The following is a 15,248-nucleotide window of genomic DNA, read 5'->3' as shown; positions in this document are numbered from 1 at the left end:
CCCAAAATAGATGAGGGGCAATGTAGAAGCTGTGGCTCTGGGGACCTAGTTTGTTCAATCAATGAAGCAAGTTACAATAATTACAGCAGAGCAATTTATTTTTCCTTTTTATTATCACAATATTTTATAAAATCAACAGGCTTGTCACACAATCAATGCACCTGATTGTATCTTCTAATGACTATTCGCATTCAATTTCTGCTACATTAAACCACTGACTTGTAGGCTGCTGTCATTTTAGTTATCCAGCCATGAAGGCACTCTACAGTTCTATCAATTTGGTTATCAGTAAAGCCTTAAGGCTGTTGTCTAGGTTACTGTATTGTACACATGCAGCTATGTCTGAACGCCAGTCCGTTGTATTTGGCTCTTTAGACAAGGTCCCAATGATGCAGGTCCCACGTGTTGCAGTGCTGAAGTTGCTTTATGTTGAACTGCAAAGGGACTGGAAGGTGGAGAGAGACTCGCAAATGTAATTATCAGTGTCCCTGCTGTGACATCCTCAGGATTTGGAGTAGCAGACCCTGCACCTCTTCATCCATTCGACCCTGTTGCACAACACACAGCAATGTAAGAAAATGAAGGTTGTTTGAGCACAGGCAGAGCCCCTTAAACAGGCTCAATAGATTTATCCACTCAGAGGCTTGAGGTGCACCGTTCAGAACAGATCAGATGAGGGCCCCATGTCTGGTCTGGAACAATATGCTAGGAAAACCTCTACCTTGCAAAAGGAGCAAACAGTTATCTTAAAGGTCAATGACACCTGAACAATCTCTCATTACAACAAACACTACAAAGAAATAGCTAATGGGTACACCTTAGCTGTGGAATATGATGAACAAGAAGGTAAGTTAAGCTCCTTGTCCCTGCACCGCTTCTGAAATTTCAACCACTTTGTCTGGTAAGCAGAGATGGTGGATTCCCACTCTTTGTCTGCAACCCAAAGGGGGACAAACTCATATGCAGCGGTCAGAGCCGTGCAGTCTATAGGTGGCTGTTGAGCCAGTGGCACATAGAAAATTTCATTGCTCCATCCTGAGAAAGGGCCCCCCAAAAACTCAGGAACTAGCTAAGACAGTCGTTAAGTGCACACATACACACATGGAAATCCTCAATAAAATTACTATTTTACATCTAATAACAAAAGGTTCAAGTCTTAAATTGTGCTCTGGTGTGTATCTGCACATTGAACTGACCTGTACAGCTGCCAGTAAATGGGAACGGTATATAGCCACCACCTGTTTGTGCTTTCTCTCCCAATCCTGCAAAAAGGTCACTGAAATGTTAAGTTTGTTTTGTAATTTTTTTTCATTGCTGATGGTGATATATACCGATATTAAAATAAGTATTGTGAAAAATCACCATGGTGTCAATGTTCTCCTCACCTGGAGCTGCTGGTTGAGTATGGCAATCCTGTTCTGCAGTGCCACTTGCTGTCCAGGGTTTCCATGATGGGTAGGTGAGGAGGAGCTGATTCCCAGAGGAGGTGACAGAGCTCCCAGGGCCTCCTTTAGCCGAAACACCTCCTTGGACAGGTCTGTTATCTGCACGAAGACAGAAGAGACATCAGTTTGGCCACCCCATAGGTGCTTCAATAGCATTTGTTTGAACTGGCCTTCCGATCTCTCACCTTGCGGTCCTTCTCCTTGACCAGGCCCTGGGATTCCTGGATGTTCTTGTGGAGCTCCTGGATGTGGCTGGATTGGGCCTGCAAATCAGCTAGCTGTTTCTGCACCGTGGCCAGCTGGGACTCTGCGACCTGTCGCTCACTCTTATTAAAGAGAGCCTCCCTCTGTACCTGGAACACCTAGACCAGTAAAACCACCAATGGCACCCTGTCACTACAGCAAAGCTGTCTATTTGGTTACATCTCCAATTCAGATGCTTTCTGCTTATATAAAAGTGTCAGTATCGCAGAGCAGTTGCTGTAGCAACAGGTTCATGCAGACAGAAATACAAGCTTGGAAAAAAAAACCTCAAGCAAAAGGACTTAAGTTTTGTGTACCTGCGTTACCTTGCAGCAAAGCTCCTTTGCCATTTGATTGCCTTTAACATTCATGCTGTACTTTGCCTTGATTCCTGATTATGTGGATGAACATACCCTCTCCTAGAATTCCTGTTTTCATTTTCTCAGAATCTAAAATGTCTATTCCCAAAACCATTGCTTTCTGAGTGTTTGCTCACATGAATTTCCAGTTTACCTCTGATCATCATACATACACCCATGCTAGAGTGCAAATTAAATACAGTATACTTCAGTAAGTCATACATTACACTACACAAACATTTGATTTTGTTTGAAAAGTGTGACTTTGTAACAAACCCGCTTCCATAACCAGCACAAATATACCTATTAGTTTGTGTGCAAGCACTAAATTTCAATGTTGGATGTGGTGGTTCCATGTTCTTGCAATAAAATGCCTTCTGCTTTCAGTAGGATTAAATTTATGAAGTGCATTAAAGTTCCTTTTAAGATATTTTCTGTGTGAAAATGTGGCATCTTATTAACCTCTGTGCCAACTTGAGTCGCGGAAGCAGTTGCCTAGTTTTTAAATTTAATGTAAAAATAATATATAAATATAGTAATAGAGTTTAAGAACTTTTGAAGTGTCATCAGGAGCCTATAGTGCATATACAACAATGCTTCAGTGCATCAGTAAGCACATATACAAATTGATCAATGAAATAGAGGGACATACTGAATAGGGAAAGTAATACACATGAATAATGTACAGGCAGGAAAGAAGCGTTCATGGAACACAGCTCACTTTGTTGCAGACACAATACCATCTTTAGATGGCATTGGAAGGGAAGGGAGAAGTCAGACACAGTAACACACGCATTCATACACACACACACCTCAGTGCAGGTCTTCTCATGTTTGCGAGTGAGATCGTTGAAACGGGCTGTGGTGGCGTTGATCTCAGCCTGCAAAGAGAGCCGCAGGGCCTCGTGGTCCTCCTTGGAGATCAGACCCTGTTCTGCAGCCTTCTGGGATTTCAGCTCTCTCAGCTCCATTTCCTTCTCACTCAGAGCCTCCTGGGCTGCTGCTGCATTACTCTCACTGGCCTGCAGGGAGAGCTGGAGCTCTGCCTAAGAGGCAGGAAGCATGAGTATTACCTCATTATTTACAATGTACAGTAAGACACGACCTAACTGACAATCGCATTCTTTTCAACTCCATAACTAACGCTATCCCCAACTCTCTTTTGTGTTTAATTAAGGGTATGTTAATGAATTCCACTCCTGTCACCCCATGTCTCCCTCTACTTTTAGTTAGAGGCATTGTCTTTAATGAGGTAAAAATCCCTAACAAAACAATAAAGAATTTGTTTGATAACATCTCATTCCCTACAATATCCTTTAGAAACTCAATCTCCCAATTATTTTCAAAATGTACTATTCACTCGTTATGTTCCAAATATTTAAAATTCCCTATATTTCCCAAAGCCAAAGAAATTCATTTTAAAATTCTAAATGGTGTGTATCCATCCAGTGACTTGGTACGACAGCGTTTTGGAATAGAAACCAATAATTGAAAAATAATTAAAATAAAAAAATAATTTTGTGATGACAATGAAACTATTGATCATTTATTTTTCCATTGTATGTATTCTGAAGCGTTATGGCTTGATATACATGACTGGCTTTACCCAAAGGTTTTCCATCTCACAAACTTTTCTCTGACGGACATTATCTATGGTTGTGTCATGGAGAACAACAAAGATGATTTTCTGATTAATAACATTATCAAACTTGGGAAGTTTTCGAAAGTGAATCCTACGTTTTGTGTATTTCAAATGAGTTTGTTTCCCTTAACATTATGAAAATTAAGAAACTAAGAAAAAAAAAACCTAGCCTTTTTCTTTTTATTAAATTTCCTCTTCTTTTTTGTTTTTGCCTATATTTTGATATGCACTTGTTCCTTTCTGCAACATGCGACAACTTAATGCCATGTTTTTGTATATGGAATAATTTTCAATAAAAAATTAAAATAAAATAAAAAATTTACAATGTACAGTCTGACCAGTAACATACTAAAATGTTATAGCAAACCTAGTAGCTGTAATGTACTCCTAAGTAACACTGAAATGCAATTGTTTTGTCTGTAATTGGCACGCTAGCTACATGACTAGGGTTGAGAAAATTCTCCTACATACAAGTTAAATAAATCATGTAACAACCAGTGGATTATCAAAAATATTCATTGTCACAAAGCTGAAAACTGTGCTGACCCTGTCTGAATTATAAGATTCAAAATGCTGCAAAAATTAAATATCAACTTAGGGACAGCCATTTCAGGGCCAAGGTTTTGGGGTGGCTCTGCCTCCTCTGGATTATTTGTTTAATGAAGTAAGAGCCATCCATCCATCGTCAACTGCTTATCCTGTGTACAGGATCGCGGGGGGCTGTAGCCAATGCCAGCAAACATCAGGCGAAAGGCGGCGTACACCCTGGACAGGTCGCCAGTCCCTCGCAAGACCACGCATATCCAAACAACCACTCACACACTAAAGACAATTTAGAGTGACCAATTAACCTAGCCTGCATGTCTTTGGACGGTGGGAGGAAGCTGGAGCACTCGGAGAGAACGCATGCAGACACGGGGGAGAACATGCAAAATCCACACAGAGGCCTGGGGTGACCAAGGTTCAAACCCACGACCTTCTTGCTGTGAGGTGTCAGTGCTAATCACTGCACCACCATGCCGCCCCTGAAGAAAGAGCATGTGGTACACTGGGAAATACCCTAACATAAAACAGAAGCAAAATTTCAACCCTGCCCTTTGTCTGAGTCTATACCCCTGACTGGCACGCCTATTTCCCCTGCTGACCTTGACTTTCTCATGCTCCTCTTTGGGTATGGCATCCTGCATGGCCTGCTGTTCGGCCTCTAGTCTGGCAACCTGCTCCTCAGCCTGACCACGAAGGGTCCTCTCCTCCTGGAGCTCCTGCAGTGTCTGAGCTAGTTGCTCTGACACTGCAGACAGTGCCTCCTTATGTTTTGAGAGTGGCACTGCGTCTTTCAGCTGCAGGGCATCCTGTGCACGGCCCTCCCGCTCGGCACACAGACAGTCCAGAGCCTGTGCTGCTTCCTGCCTTGCCACCTCCAATTCTTCTCTCATTGCTGCCAGGGAGCGTCTGGAATGCCCTGATTGGACAGAGACATGATCGTTCACACAATGGACAGAAAAGTCCATTTAAATTTAAGACATTTAAACATTTTTTCTCTTGAACACATACCTTACTTAAAGTAGAAAAAACAACAACCAACACACCTGATAAGACTGAGGGCTCTGAGCTCTCTGACTGCTCCTCCTCGTCTTCCTCCTCTTCCTCATCTCCGCCTGCAGGAGGCCTGAGTCTTTCCAGCTCCAGAAGAGCATCGTTGAGCCTTCTAGCCACGTCCACCCTCTCCCTGGCCAGCTGTTCACACTGGAGCCCGAGAGTCACCTGGACCTCCTCTAACTCCGAGCGGGGCACACAATTTCTCAGCTCCCCCTCCAGCTCTCCCAAACGCTCCTGGAGACGACGGACCTGATCTCCATCTCCTGCTGCTCCTTCCTCTTTCACTGACGTTCTGCTCTCTGCCAGGGCTGCCTCCAACTCAGCCACTTTATCACGGAGACACTTCACCGTTTCCGTCTCTTCTACTTCGCCGTCTTTCTCCCCTTCTTGTTTCGTAGAGTCTTTCTGGGCCAGAGCAGCATTGAGTTCCTCTACTTTCTCTTTCAGCTGTTTGATTGTGTCACTGTCCTGGCCACTCTGACCCCTTGCCTCACCCTGTGTCTTAGCTAGCTCCTCCTCTAGCTCCGTCACCCTCGCTCTCAGCTGCTGTGCTTCTTGGCTCAGACCTTCAGCCCCACCACCTGCTGCGGCAGTATCCCCTTCCCCACACTCCACAGAAAGCACCCCAAGGCGCATCTGCTCCTTCAGCTCCTCCAGCTCAGACTGGGAGGAGGCCAACTGGTCCTCCAGGCCTCGCAGCTGCCCCTTCAGAGCCTCCACACTCTCTGCATCTGCACTTCGTTCTTGAGACTCCTCATTGCCACTGCAAAACAAAACAAAGATTAACAATCTTTCAAGAACCAACTCAAACAATTTAGTCATCAAATAAGTCACACCAATAAAACAATGAACAGAAACATGTCTAACATCATACCATAACCCATACTGTGGGTTATTTCCAGTACTGATCAATATGTGGATAATATCCTGGGTTAACTAATTACGACTAAGTCTATAAGACTTAAAAAAACAATTTCTCAAAGCCCACAGTGATGTTTTCAAATTGCTTGATTTGTCATGCGAACAGTCCAAAAATCCACATGTATTCAATTTACAAACATGTAAAAGAGAGAAAAGAGAGAAAAGTATCAATGGCTGACTTGCTATTGACTAATCGATTAACCAACTAATGATTTGAGCATTACATCGTACAGACTGTAACACATTAACACTGTATTATTGAAATATACAACTGCAACCCGTGATAGTACAAATACACATATATTTGTATCATTCTTCAAGATAGTAGATAAGCAACAAATATGTTGGAAAAACAAGACATGTCATGTAATAGAGGTCAAGACACCATTAAAAACATGATGTCATGAGTACACATTTTGCCCCTAAGCCTGTTCAGCCTCCAGCTGCAGGAAAAATGTAAATGCTCAGCACTTTGAAAAAGCCCTGACAGGGGCCCCAAGCAGATACTGTTGAGACTTTGGAACTGATGCTAGAAAGGATGGGCACATCTCAGAATAGAGGTTGATCTAATGCAGTGGAGTCCAAGTTAATGTGATCTGTGATGGCTACTTCAGTTTGCTTCAGTCATAAATGGGCTTGAATGTATAAATCAGTCAATCTTACCGCTTCTCTGCCACACTGGAGACCTCGTCTGAAGCCTGGGCCTGAGAGAAGCGCTCCTGAAGGGCTTCAAGCTCCTTCCTCAGGGTGTCGTACTGAACTATGGGGACAAAGTCCGTGCTGGAGGTCTGCATGTCTGTGTCATCCTTCTCAAACATCTCCAGCATCTGTACAACAGAGAACATGACAGTAGCTTATGGAGGTTGTTTCCCTTGCAATTATATGCCTGAGCTATGTACCGTAAAGTAAACTTGCACAGAATTTACATGTAGTGTCCTTTGCACACACTTAACATGTTTAGTAAAAGAATGGCTATTAATGCTATGCTTGTAAGTAGGTGCTGACAGGTATTCATTACTTAAAAGAGAACTCCAGTAATTTTGTATTGTACTTCTATACAGTTGTGGGACAGAGCTTCTGTTTGTATATTGTTATTTATAATATATAATTTATAAAGTCCATGGTGACATCATCCAATGTTTTTTTTCTCAGACTTGACAAAGCTTCCCACAGAAGACATTGAACAGGCTACATAGTACTCCAAATGACTAGTAAACTGACATGTATGTGTTATGTAAATTGGTGGAGCTGCCCTTTAATTAACTTAAGTCAGTATGAGTTATGAAACCTCCGGCATCTAGATCATAGCACTAGGTTTTGGTTCTAGTTTACTTCTGACCTTCTTCCACAGACCTAATCTCTCTTTGCTCTCATATCAGACCTCAGATTCCCCATTCTACTTGACCTAGATCGCTGCTACTCATGCAGTGATGAATGAACCACACCAGAACAGAATACTTCACACAAACTTCACTGCTCCAACCAGCATGACCCAGTTAGTGAAGGATATCAACAAAATGCCCCCATGTCTGCATCTGATGCTGTGTCTATTTATACCTGCACAAACACACAACTGCCTTAGTGCATTAGTGTACCAAAGTGTAGCGTCATAGAGTTTAAGTGGTCATGACTAATGCTTGAGTCTGGGACATTAAGCTACTCTTAACTCTCTTCATCTTCTACTGTGAACCATTTAATAATCACTTCACCATCGATGTCTCCTCCTTAAAGAGGCCTGAGGCAGTGTGTGTGTTTCATGTTTTTATATCCTGGTGGGGACTTCAACCTGAATGCACATTAATCGATGGGGACAAAAATTGAGGTCCCCACAGTTAGAGACGGCTTTTGAGGGTTAAGACATGGTTTTAGGGTTCAGGTTACAACTGGGTTAGGGGTAGGGTAAGGGTTAAGGTTAGGCATGTAGTTGTGATGGTAAGGATAGAGTAAGGGGCAAAGAAATGTATTTTGTCAATGTCCCCACAGTGATAGAAGAACAAACAGTGTGTGTGTGTGTGTGTGTGTGTGTGTGTGTGTGTGTGTGTGTGTGTGTGTGTGTGTGTGTGTGAGAGTGAAAAAGAAGATTATGTTTGTGTGCTTTTATGTATTCATACATTAGAGTGTTTATTTGTGCATTTGTACTATCCCTGACCTTACCTGCACTTTGAGAGCTAGCTCAGAGTTTTGTGAGGTAAGTTCCTCTATTTGTTTGCGCAGCTCAGCAACAGTTCCTGGGTCTGCAGGGGCAGGAGAGGGGTGGGCTGAGTCAGCGTCAGCTTGAGAAGTGGCCTCACCCTGGGAATGGGAGGCTCTGGAGCGCTTGGAGAGCAGCTTCTCTAGAGGGAAAGTTCAAGGGCAACCACATTAACAATAAATTGGTGCACTTCCTGACGGGATAGGCACACAAGGAATGCCCATGTGGAACAGCAGGGACACATGCATCAAACTACATGCATCCTCTCTGCCAGGGCCTGGGGAGTACATGTACACATACAGTAGATTACATACCTGAGAAGTCCAACATTTCATCTATGTCATCAGAGTCACTGGCCCCAATACTATGGCCTCCCTTCAGCTCCTCGAGCAGCTTGTCTCTCTCTGCCTCTGCCTCCTCTAGACGCTGCTTTAGCTGGGACAACTAGAGTACATATACACATGTAAAAATGGTGGTTCTAACAAGCAAGCCTCTGTCTTCACAAATGTGGTGTTACCTCCTCCAAGGCAGAGAGAGCGCTCTGTTGCTGCTGCTCCAAAGCTTTGATCTTCTGGAGCAGACGGCCTCTCTCCAGACGCAGCCGTCGAATCTCTTCAAACACCTCAAACTCCTCATCCTCTGGCTTACACAGACAACCACAAAAAAATAAATTAGTAATGTCTGCCTATTGTTTAATATGCAGGACTAACAGCAGCTATAACTAAACAAAAATCAAGAATTACTGTGCTCACCTGGGCTGACTGCCGTGGAGAGGGAGAAGGAGACAGGGACTGGAGCTCAGGGGACTGGGCAGGTGGAGCAGAACTCCGGGGCTGTGGAGAGGGTGGCAAACCCTGGATCTTTGTGATGGGAAAACAGAACAAAATGAATCTTTGTTGTTATCAAAGACATGATACTCTTTAGTTAATCTCTCAAGAAGCAATGTTATATTACAGAGATCTTAGCAAAGGGAATATAGTGAAATCAACATAAATTTAAAAAGACACCCTTTTTTCTTGTTTGCTCTCACACAGTTTTTGTTTATCCTGGTTGTATGTTGTCTCTCCTAAAAAACTAAACCATCTGATATGTTTCTCACAGTACCTGGAGAGGAGAGCGGGGTGGTGGAGGAGCTTTCCGTTTGCGGGGGGTAGTGCCCCCTTGCATTGATGAGGCGCCTGAGGGGATTTGGGGGGGCTGCGTGGGGGTGGGAGGGGGATCACAGTCAAGCAGAGGTGAAGCTCAACTCAAAATGGGAAAACAGAGGAAACTGAGATAAGACAAAGGGTCAGCAACAAAGGACGAACGAAAGCCAACAAAAAGAAAGCAGCACACAAAAACGATGACCTCATATTGGAAAACATGCACAATATGATCGGCCAAAGAGGGCCATGATCTCATTGGATGGAGGGAGTGATCCAGCACACAGCTATGCAACATTACCTCCTCGTCTGCGCCCTCAGAAGCTACGTATGCAGAGGGAAAGAAAACCAGCAAGACACTTTAACCCTTAAACCAGTGTGGTTCAGCAAACAAAAGGCATGTGTATGTGCACATACAGAAGTGTATACACTCTCACCTGCTGTCACTTTTCTAACATGTAATGTATGTTAGTACCATACATTTATCTTGTAGTAAATCCACCAAATTCTCTCCTTCATCTCCTTTTCAAAACCAGCCACACATCTGTTTTTCATAAATCAACAGTGTCTTTGTTGGGAGATAAAAGTGGAGCAAGCCTTTTGTCTTTCTTTTTATTTTAAACCCCCCCTTACAATCACACCCAGCTGTGCTCCTGAGCCACTTCCTCCTATTACAGTTGTTTCTTCAGGGAGCAGAGACACAGCCAGCATCCAGAGCAGCACAGCACACAAACAGAAGCCATATACTGGGTCGAACGATCTGTTAAATGTTGCTGCCACGTGTTTCATATGACGCTGACACTTTATATAAAAAATAACAGCTCTCATGAGTTGTTTCTTTTATTCCACCTGATTTATCAAAACTAACTAAGCTTGATTTACAGTAATACGATAAAAGAGAGAGTGAATCATCAGGAGGGCCTATCTCTACGAAAGAAAGAAAAAGACTTCAGGCCTCATACTGTACCTGGAGGTGCTCCGTCCTGCAACATCTGCATGATGCGTTGGTTGCCCATGGTTATGCTGTAGTCGGTGGCTCTGTGTCCGAGGGCGTCGACCAGCTGTGTGTTGGCCCCGCCTCTTAGGAGAGCTTTCACGGTCTCAACGCTGTCACTCTCACATGCCAGCATCAATGCAGACCTGCAATTTCATACAAACAAATATCATAGTAGAACATGAAAACAGCAGCCAAATAACAATGCAAAAGAATCACACACATCAATTTTAGACCTTCACTTGAAATATACAGTATGCTTGATATCTATTTTTTATTTTGGTCAAGATATCAATCAGGTTGTGATTCAGGATGAATTGTAGGGCAATTTATATATATGAATCACAAGAAATTAACATTTGTTCATTTGGTGTAATGATGCAGCTTGAAAAGGAAGATTTTAATGGCCAAACTGAAAGCTTGAGGTGTTGACCTGCATTCTTCCAAATCCATCCCACACACTGGAGACTTTCTATGGGTATCCTGACCCAGACAACCCCACTGCTGTGAGAGTAATCCTGAAAAGGTTTTTTGGTTTGTAGCTTAGCCAAGAAGGCTGTTTCATGCCCCAATCTGCCTCGGCAGGCCTCCCATTAGACACTTCGTCATTCCATTTGTCAAAGCTTCAGCAGCTACAAGACAGTAGCCACCAAGATAGACTGAGGAAAGCTACTTCACCAAACCCTGACAGCCATACAGAGAAAGAGGAGAAAAAGATCATTAACAGACCTTCCCTGGTTGTCTTGTATGTTTGCATTGGCATCTCGACCCAACAGAAAGACACACAGCTCCACTCTGCTCATCTGGGCTGCTAAAATCAAAGGGGTAGCCCCATCCTGACCGAGAGATACACGTGATTATTCAAACATCATGGAGCAACAACACAGATAATGTTGTCTAATGTACTAGATAAGAGCAAGAGTAAATAAAAAGTAAATCCATGATAATCATTTCTTTATTCATCTCACATAACAAGTAAATAAACTGCTAACCCCATCCTGTACATCCAGATCGGCTTTAAAGTCCCACAGGGTCTCAGTGCAGGACAAGCAGCCACTGATGGCTGCAGGAAATAATCAGAATTATGGTTAATAATAGAGGTATACATGCAGTATAACATGTGTTGTACTTTACATCATGAAATGTAATTTAAAGAACTTCTCTGTGCAGTTTGGGTGGTAGATAAAAGAGTTTTGTTCCTATTATACCAGCTTACTTTTAACACTTAAAATATGTTGAATGGGCTCTATGAGGGGAACATGTTGTATGCACTGTTATGTACTGTTATGTAACCAAACTGGTGTCTAGTTATGAAACTGTACCTGCATGATGAAGCGGCGTCCTACCAATGCTGTCTGTGCAATCTACTGCTAATCTCTCCTGTCAGGGAAAATAGAAATAACAGCAAACAGCAGTAAAAGATTTGCTAATTAACCTGGCTTTGCTGCCATTCTGTGTTTTACCTGTAAGAGTCTCTTTAAACACTCTGAATGGCCGTTTTTGGCTGCGAGGTGAAGGGCGCTGCATCCTGGAATCAGTTATAAACAGACATTTATAAAAAAAATCTATGGCACACGTGACTGGGCAGCCATGGCTTTTGAGATAAAACTTGTATTCTGATAATAAAATAACCCTACCAGCCCCATCAGTGACATTGAGGTCTGCTCCATATGAGATGATGACCTCCAGACAGTCTAGCCGGCCTCGGGATGCAGAGAGGTGGAACCTGCCAGAAGGACAAGGACAGTACATGTCAGTAGTGATTAGAGATGACAAATTAAAAGCTATCTTAAATTTCTGATTCATGAGAATTGTTCCATTCCAACTGCTAATTCCACTCATTTGGTTAGTTTTAGTTCAAGATAAAGTGACTTTACCATTTACCAAAAAAGGAATAAGGGGAGAAATATGGAAAAGAATTACATTTATTAGCAGAATTAATAAAGGTATTGGAATTATTACAACCCCATTGCTATTTAATAGCTAGCCCACACTATTTCCAGGAAAAATTACTTTGCTTTCCAGTGACTAAGGAAGGTAAAATCAGTTGCCCAACTTACGCTGACTTGCCCTCAGCGTCCAGCTTGGTAGGGCAGAGACCTTTTTTGGCGATGAGAGCGGAGACTTTGTCTGGTTCATTTTGCTCGACAGCCTGCAGGAGCCTCTCATCATTTTTGCTCCAGTCCTGACTCTGAGGGCGGCCAAGCCAGAGAACGGGTCAGCACCCTGAACTGCCTCAATGGAAACTGATACCATGCTGCATATCTCTTATAACATACAATACAACAGATGACTGTGCAGCTTAAAGAAACATAATGCAGTTAGGATTTGCAACAACCACTGATGATGTTAAGAAAATTGTTTAGCCAGAGATTATCAACAGAATATGAGATGACAGTTTTAAAAGTTACAATAAAATACTTTTAAGACATAAGAAGAAATATTTTTTATAAAGGATAAAACTATCAATTTACTTTCTATCCCTGTGATTAGTGGATAGAAAGAGGATACCTACTGGCAGTGGCAGTAAGCTGAAACAAGGACAGAACCGCTTCATCAAGCTAAAAACAGGCTGCTGAGGATCCATAATGGCTAGCAGGCATCGCACACACACACACACACACACACACACTCACATAACTAAATACAGCTACAGAGTACCAAGCCACCGCTGTGTGTCCTGCCTGACGATGCACACTGCCGCCTGGCTACATAAACAATCTACACATTTACATCAGATATTGTAGAGAAATCTGCTACCGATAAGTTTCTACCAGATACCATTTAGAGGTCACAGCAGCGTCACAGTAGTAATCTACATAACAGACAATTTGTTCAATCCCCAAAATCACACCTCCAATGAAACTGATGAGCTTGACACACAAAAACTCTGACATACACGCACACACACACACACACACACACACACACAATATCACTGCTATTTGCAGTCACAATGTCTCCCAGTGCAGTGCTCTCTGTCCGCATCCAAAATGATATCCTATCATCCTGCCTCGGCTGCTAGTCTGCCCGCTGCACCTCACACACTGCCAACCCCTTCCTTTCCTAGCTGCCCTCCTTTCTCTAACCTAATAATTTCTCTGCAGCCTTCTTCTCTGTAGCAGGCTTCCTCCTTCAATCCATTAGTTGTTTTTTTGTCAGGTCCTGCATGGTACCCCCCTGGCAGCGTCACACTGTAGATCTGTTTCCCTGCAGTTACGGAGCAGGGCCTGCGTGATGTGAGGACTCAGCAAAAAGGGGAGAAACAAGCTGGCTCTCTTCCGCCGGTTTGGATGGTCATTTACGGGACAGAGGGGGACATAATGAGGCACACAAACAAGCTGAAATCTAAGATAGTCTTTTAGGCTATGGAGGGGGTTTATGTATGTGGGGAAACCCTGGCGGATATGCAGGATCTTACCAGTCCGTTTGATATGACACAGGACTGAGTGGCTACTAAATGAAACTACTCATCAGCCTCATCCGAGGAGATCCTCATTGTCACCATTGTTGTTGTGATCACCAAGTGTGCCGTCTAAGGTAACAGGGAGGTAGAATTTCTCTTTAAGGGGACAGATATTACTATGCTGTAATGGTGCTAAATGCATCCTCAGGATCCAAATGCTCAGACCACATTGTAGAGCCAGTGGTTGTTAGTTTATCTGCATGTACCAGTGCCCCAGTGCTGCAAGAGGGCAAGGTCACTGACCCCATGCCAGCCTGCAACAAGCACTTGGCTCCATGGAAAAATACAGTAGGCTACATTAGGGAACAAGGTTAACCCCCAAATAACAAAGCCCATCAGAGTACCACAGGGGTGGCAGAAGGAAAGTAAGGATCCTTTGTATGTGTGTGCATGTGTGTGTGTGTGTGTGTGTGTGTGTGTGTGAATAATTGAAGGCTACCTGAGATATCTGGTTACAGCAGCCCCCCCCACACTCTCCTGCTGCTGCTCAGTAACACTGAATCCCAGTGCCACCCATACACACACACACACACACACACACACACACACACACACACACACACACAGACTACTTACTGTAGAGCAGCTGAACACTGTAATATTAGGTTAAAACACAGCTTGTATGATGCAAATAGCTTGTAGGAGTAGAAAACAGGTGTACTACTTTTACACCTAACCATAAAGCTCCACATGCCCTACAACAGATGGCTCTTACCTCATTCTTTTTAAACTTTGCCTTCAGACTCTTCATAATGGGTGGATAGCCTCTGTGTCAACAGGAACACTGCAACGAACAAGGTAAAAAAAATAAATTACATTTATTTTAAGTTCCAGGCTATTCCATGTGTCTTCAATGGTTTCATTTACTTAACCATGATCAACAGCGGTCGCAGCAACATGGCAACATGTGGGCGCACTAACATTTTAGGAATAGGCTACATAAGGAATGTACCAACAACACCTGGCTAACAAACAAACCTTAACGCAGTTAACACAAATATAAATGTATCAGCAGAAACATGCAGCCTACCTGTGGAGGACAGTCCTACTGTTCCAGGTGAGTGTTCCGACTGTCCCATCAGCTGCTCACACTGAAGTCCCTGCTGCCTGGTGGACAGCAGGAATACACCCGCCCCAATCGTAAATCAACCAATCAGCAATGCGCAAAACGCCGGATCAACGTTTGATTGGCGATGATGGATGATACACTGTGTCTGTGTTGTGCAGCGCAGCCCGCACAACGTGG

The 15,248-nt window shown here is 43.3% G+C and overlaps 1 protein-coding gene and 1 long non-coding RNA gene across 2 annotated transcripts; one reads left to right on the top strand and one right to left on the bottom strand.

The window, feature by feature from the left end:
- Positions 1-28: 28 nt before the first annotated feature.
- ankrd24 (ankyrin repeat domain 24) lies at positions 29-15,207 on the bottom strand. The gene is made up of 23 exons (XM_038716025.1): positions 15,033-15,207; positions 14,718-14,786; positions 12,597-12,727; positions 12,174-12,262; positions 12,000-12,064; positions 11,859-11,916; positions 11,529-11,599; positions 11,266-11,372; positions 10,510-10,682; positions 9,844-9,866; positions 9,505-9,597; positions 9,153-9,260; positions 8,918-9,043; positions 8,715-8,844; positions 8,364-8,542; positions 6,873-7,036; positions 5,279-6,051; positions 4,835-5,151; positions 2,860-3,093; positions 1,631-1,807; positions 1,386-1,544; positions 1,197-1,262; positions 29-548 (listed from the first exon to the last, which is right to left on the bottom strand). The coding sequence occupies exons 2-23, from the start codon at positions 14,751-14,753 to the stop codon at positions 480-482; spliced, it is 3,348 nt and encodes a 1,115-aa protein (XP_038571953.1). The 5' UTR covers positions 14,754-14,786; positions 15,033-15,207; the 3' UTR covers positions 29-479.
- On the top strand, positions 1,398-2,477 carry LOC119900781. The gene is made up of 2 exons (XR_005444099.1): positions 1,398-1,535; positions 1,655-2,477. It is a non-coding gene; the product is annotated as an uncharacterized LOC119900781 (long non-coding RNA).
- Positions 15,208-15,248: the final 41 nt, after the last annotated feature.

The sequence above is a fragment of the Micropterus salmoides genome, unplaced genomic scaffold, assembly GCF_014851395.1.
Source record: "Micropterus salmoides isolate LMB-PRFRI ecotype aquatic unplaced genomic scaffold, ASM1485139v1 Ms_hic_scaffold_13, whole genome shotgun sequence".
NCBI classification, from domain to species: domain Eukaryota; kingdom Metazoa; phylum Chordata; class Actinopteri; order Centrarchiformes; family Centrarchidae; genus Micropterus; species Micropterus salmoides.
Note: the sequence above shows the minus strand (reverse complement) of the source record. Positions and strands in the feature narration are given on the sequence as shown.

Excerpts from the sequence above, each read along its gene's own strand:
- ankrd24 (XM_038716025.1), bottom strand. The coding sequence starts at position 14,753 with ATGAAGAGTCTGAAGGCAAAGTTTAAAAAGAATGAG. Across the intron at positions 12,263-12,596 it reads GACGCTGAGGGCAAGTCAGC|GTTCCACCTCTCTGCATCCC; the intron begins GTAAGTTGGGCA and ends TCCTTCTGGCAG. Across the intron at positions 7,037-8,363 it reads AGCTAGCTCTCAAAGTGCAG|ATGCTGGAGATGTTTGAGAA; the intron begins GTAAGGTCAGGG and ends TCTGTTGTACAG.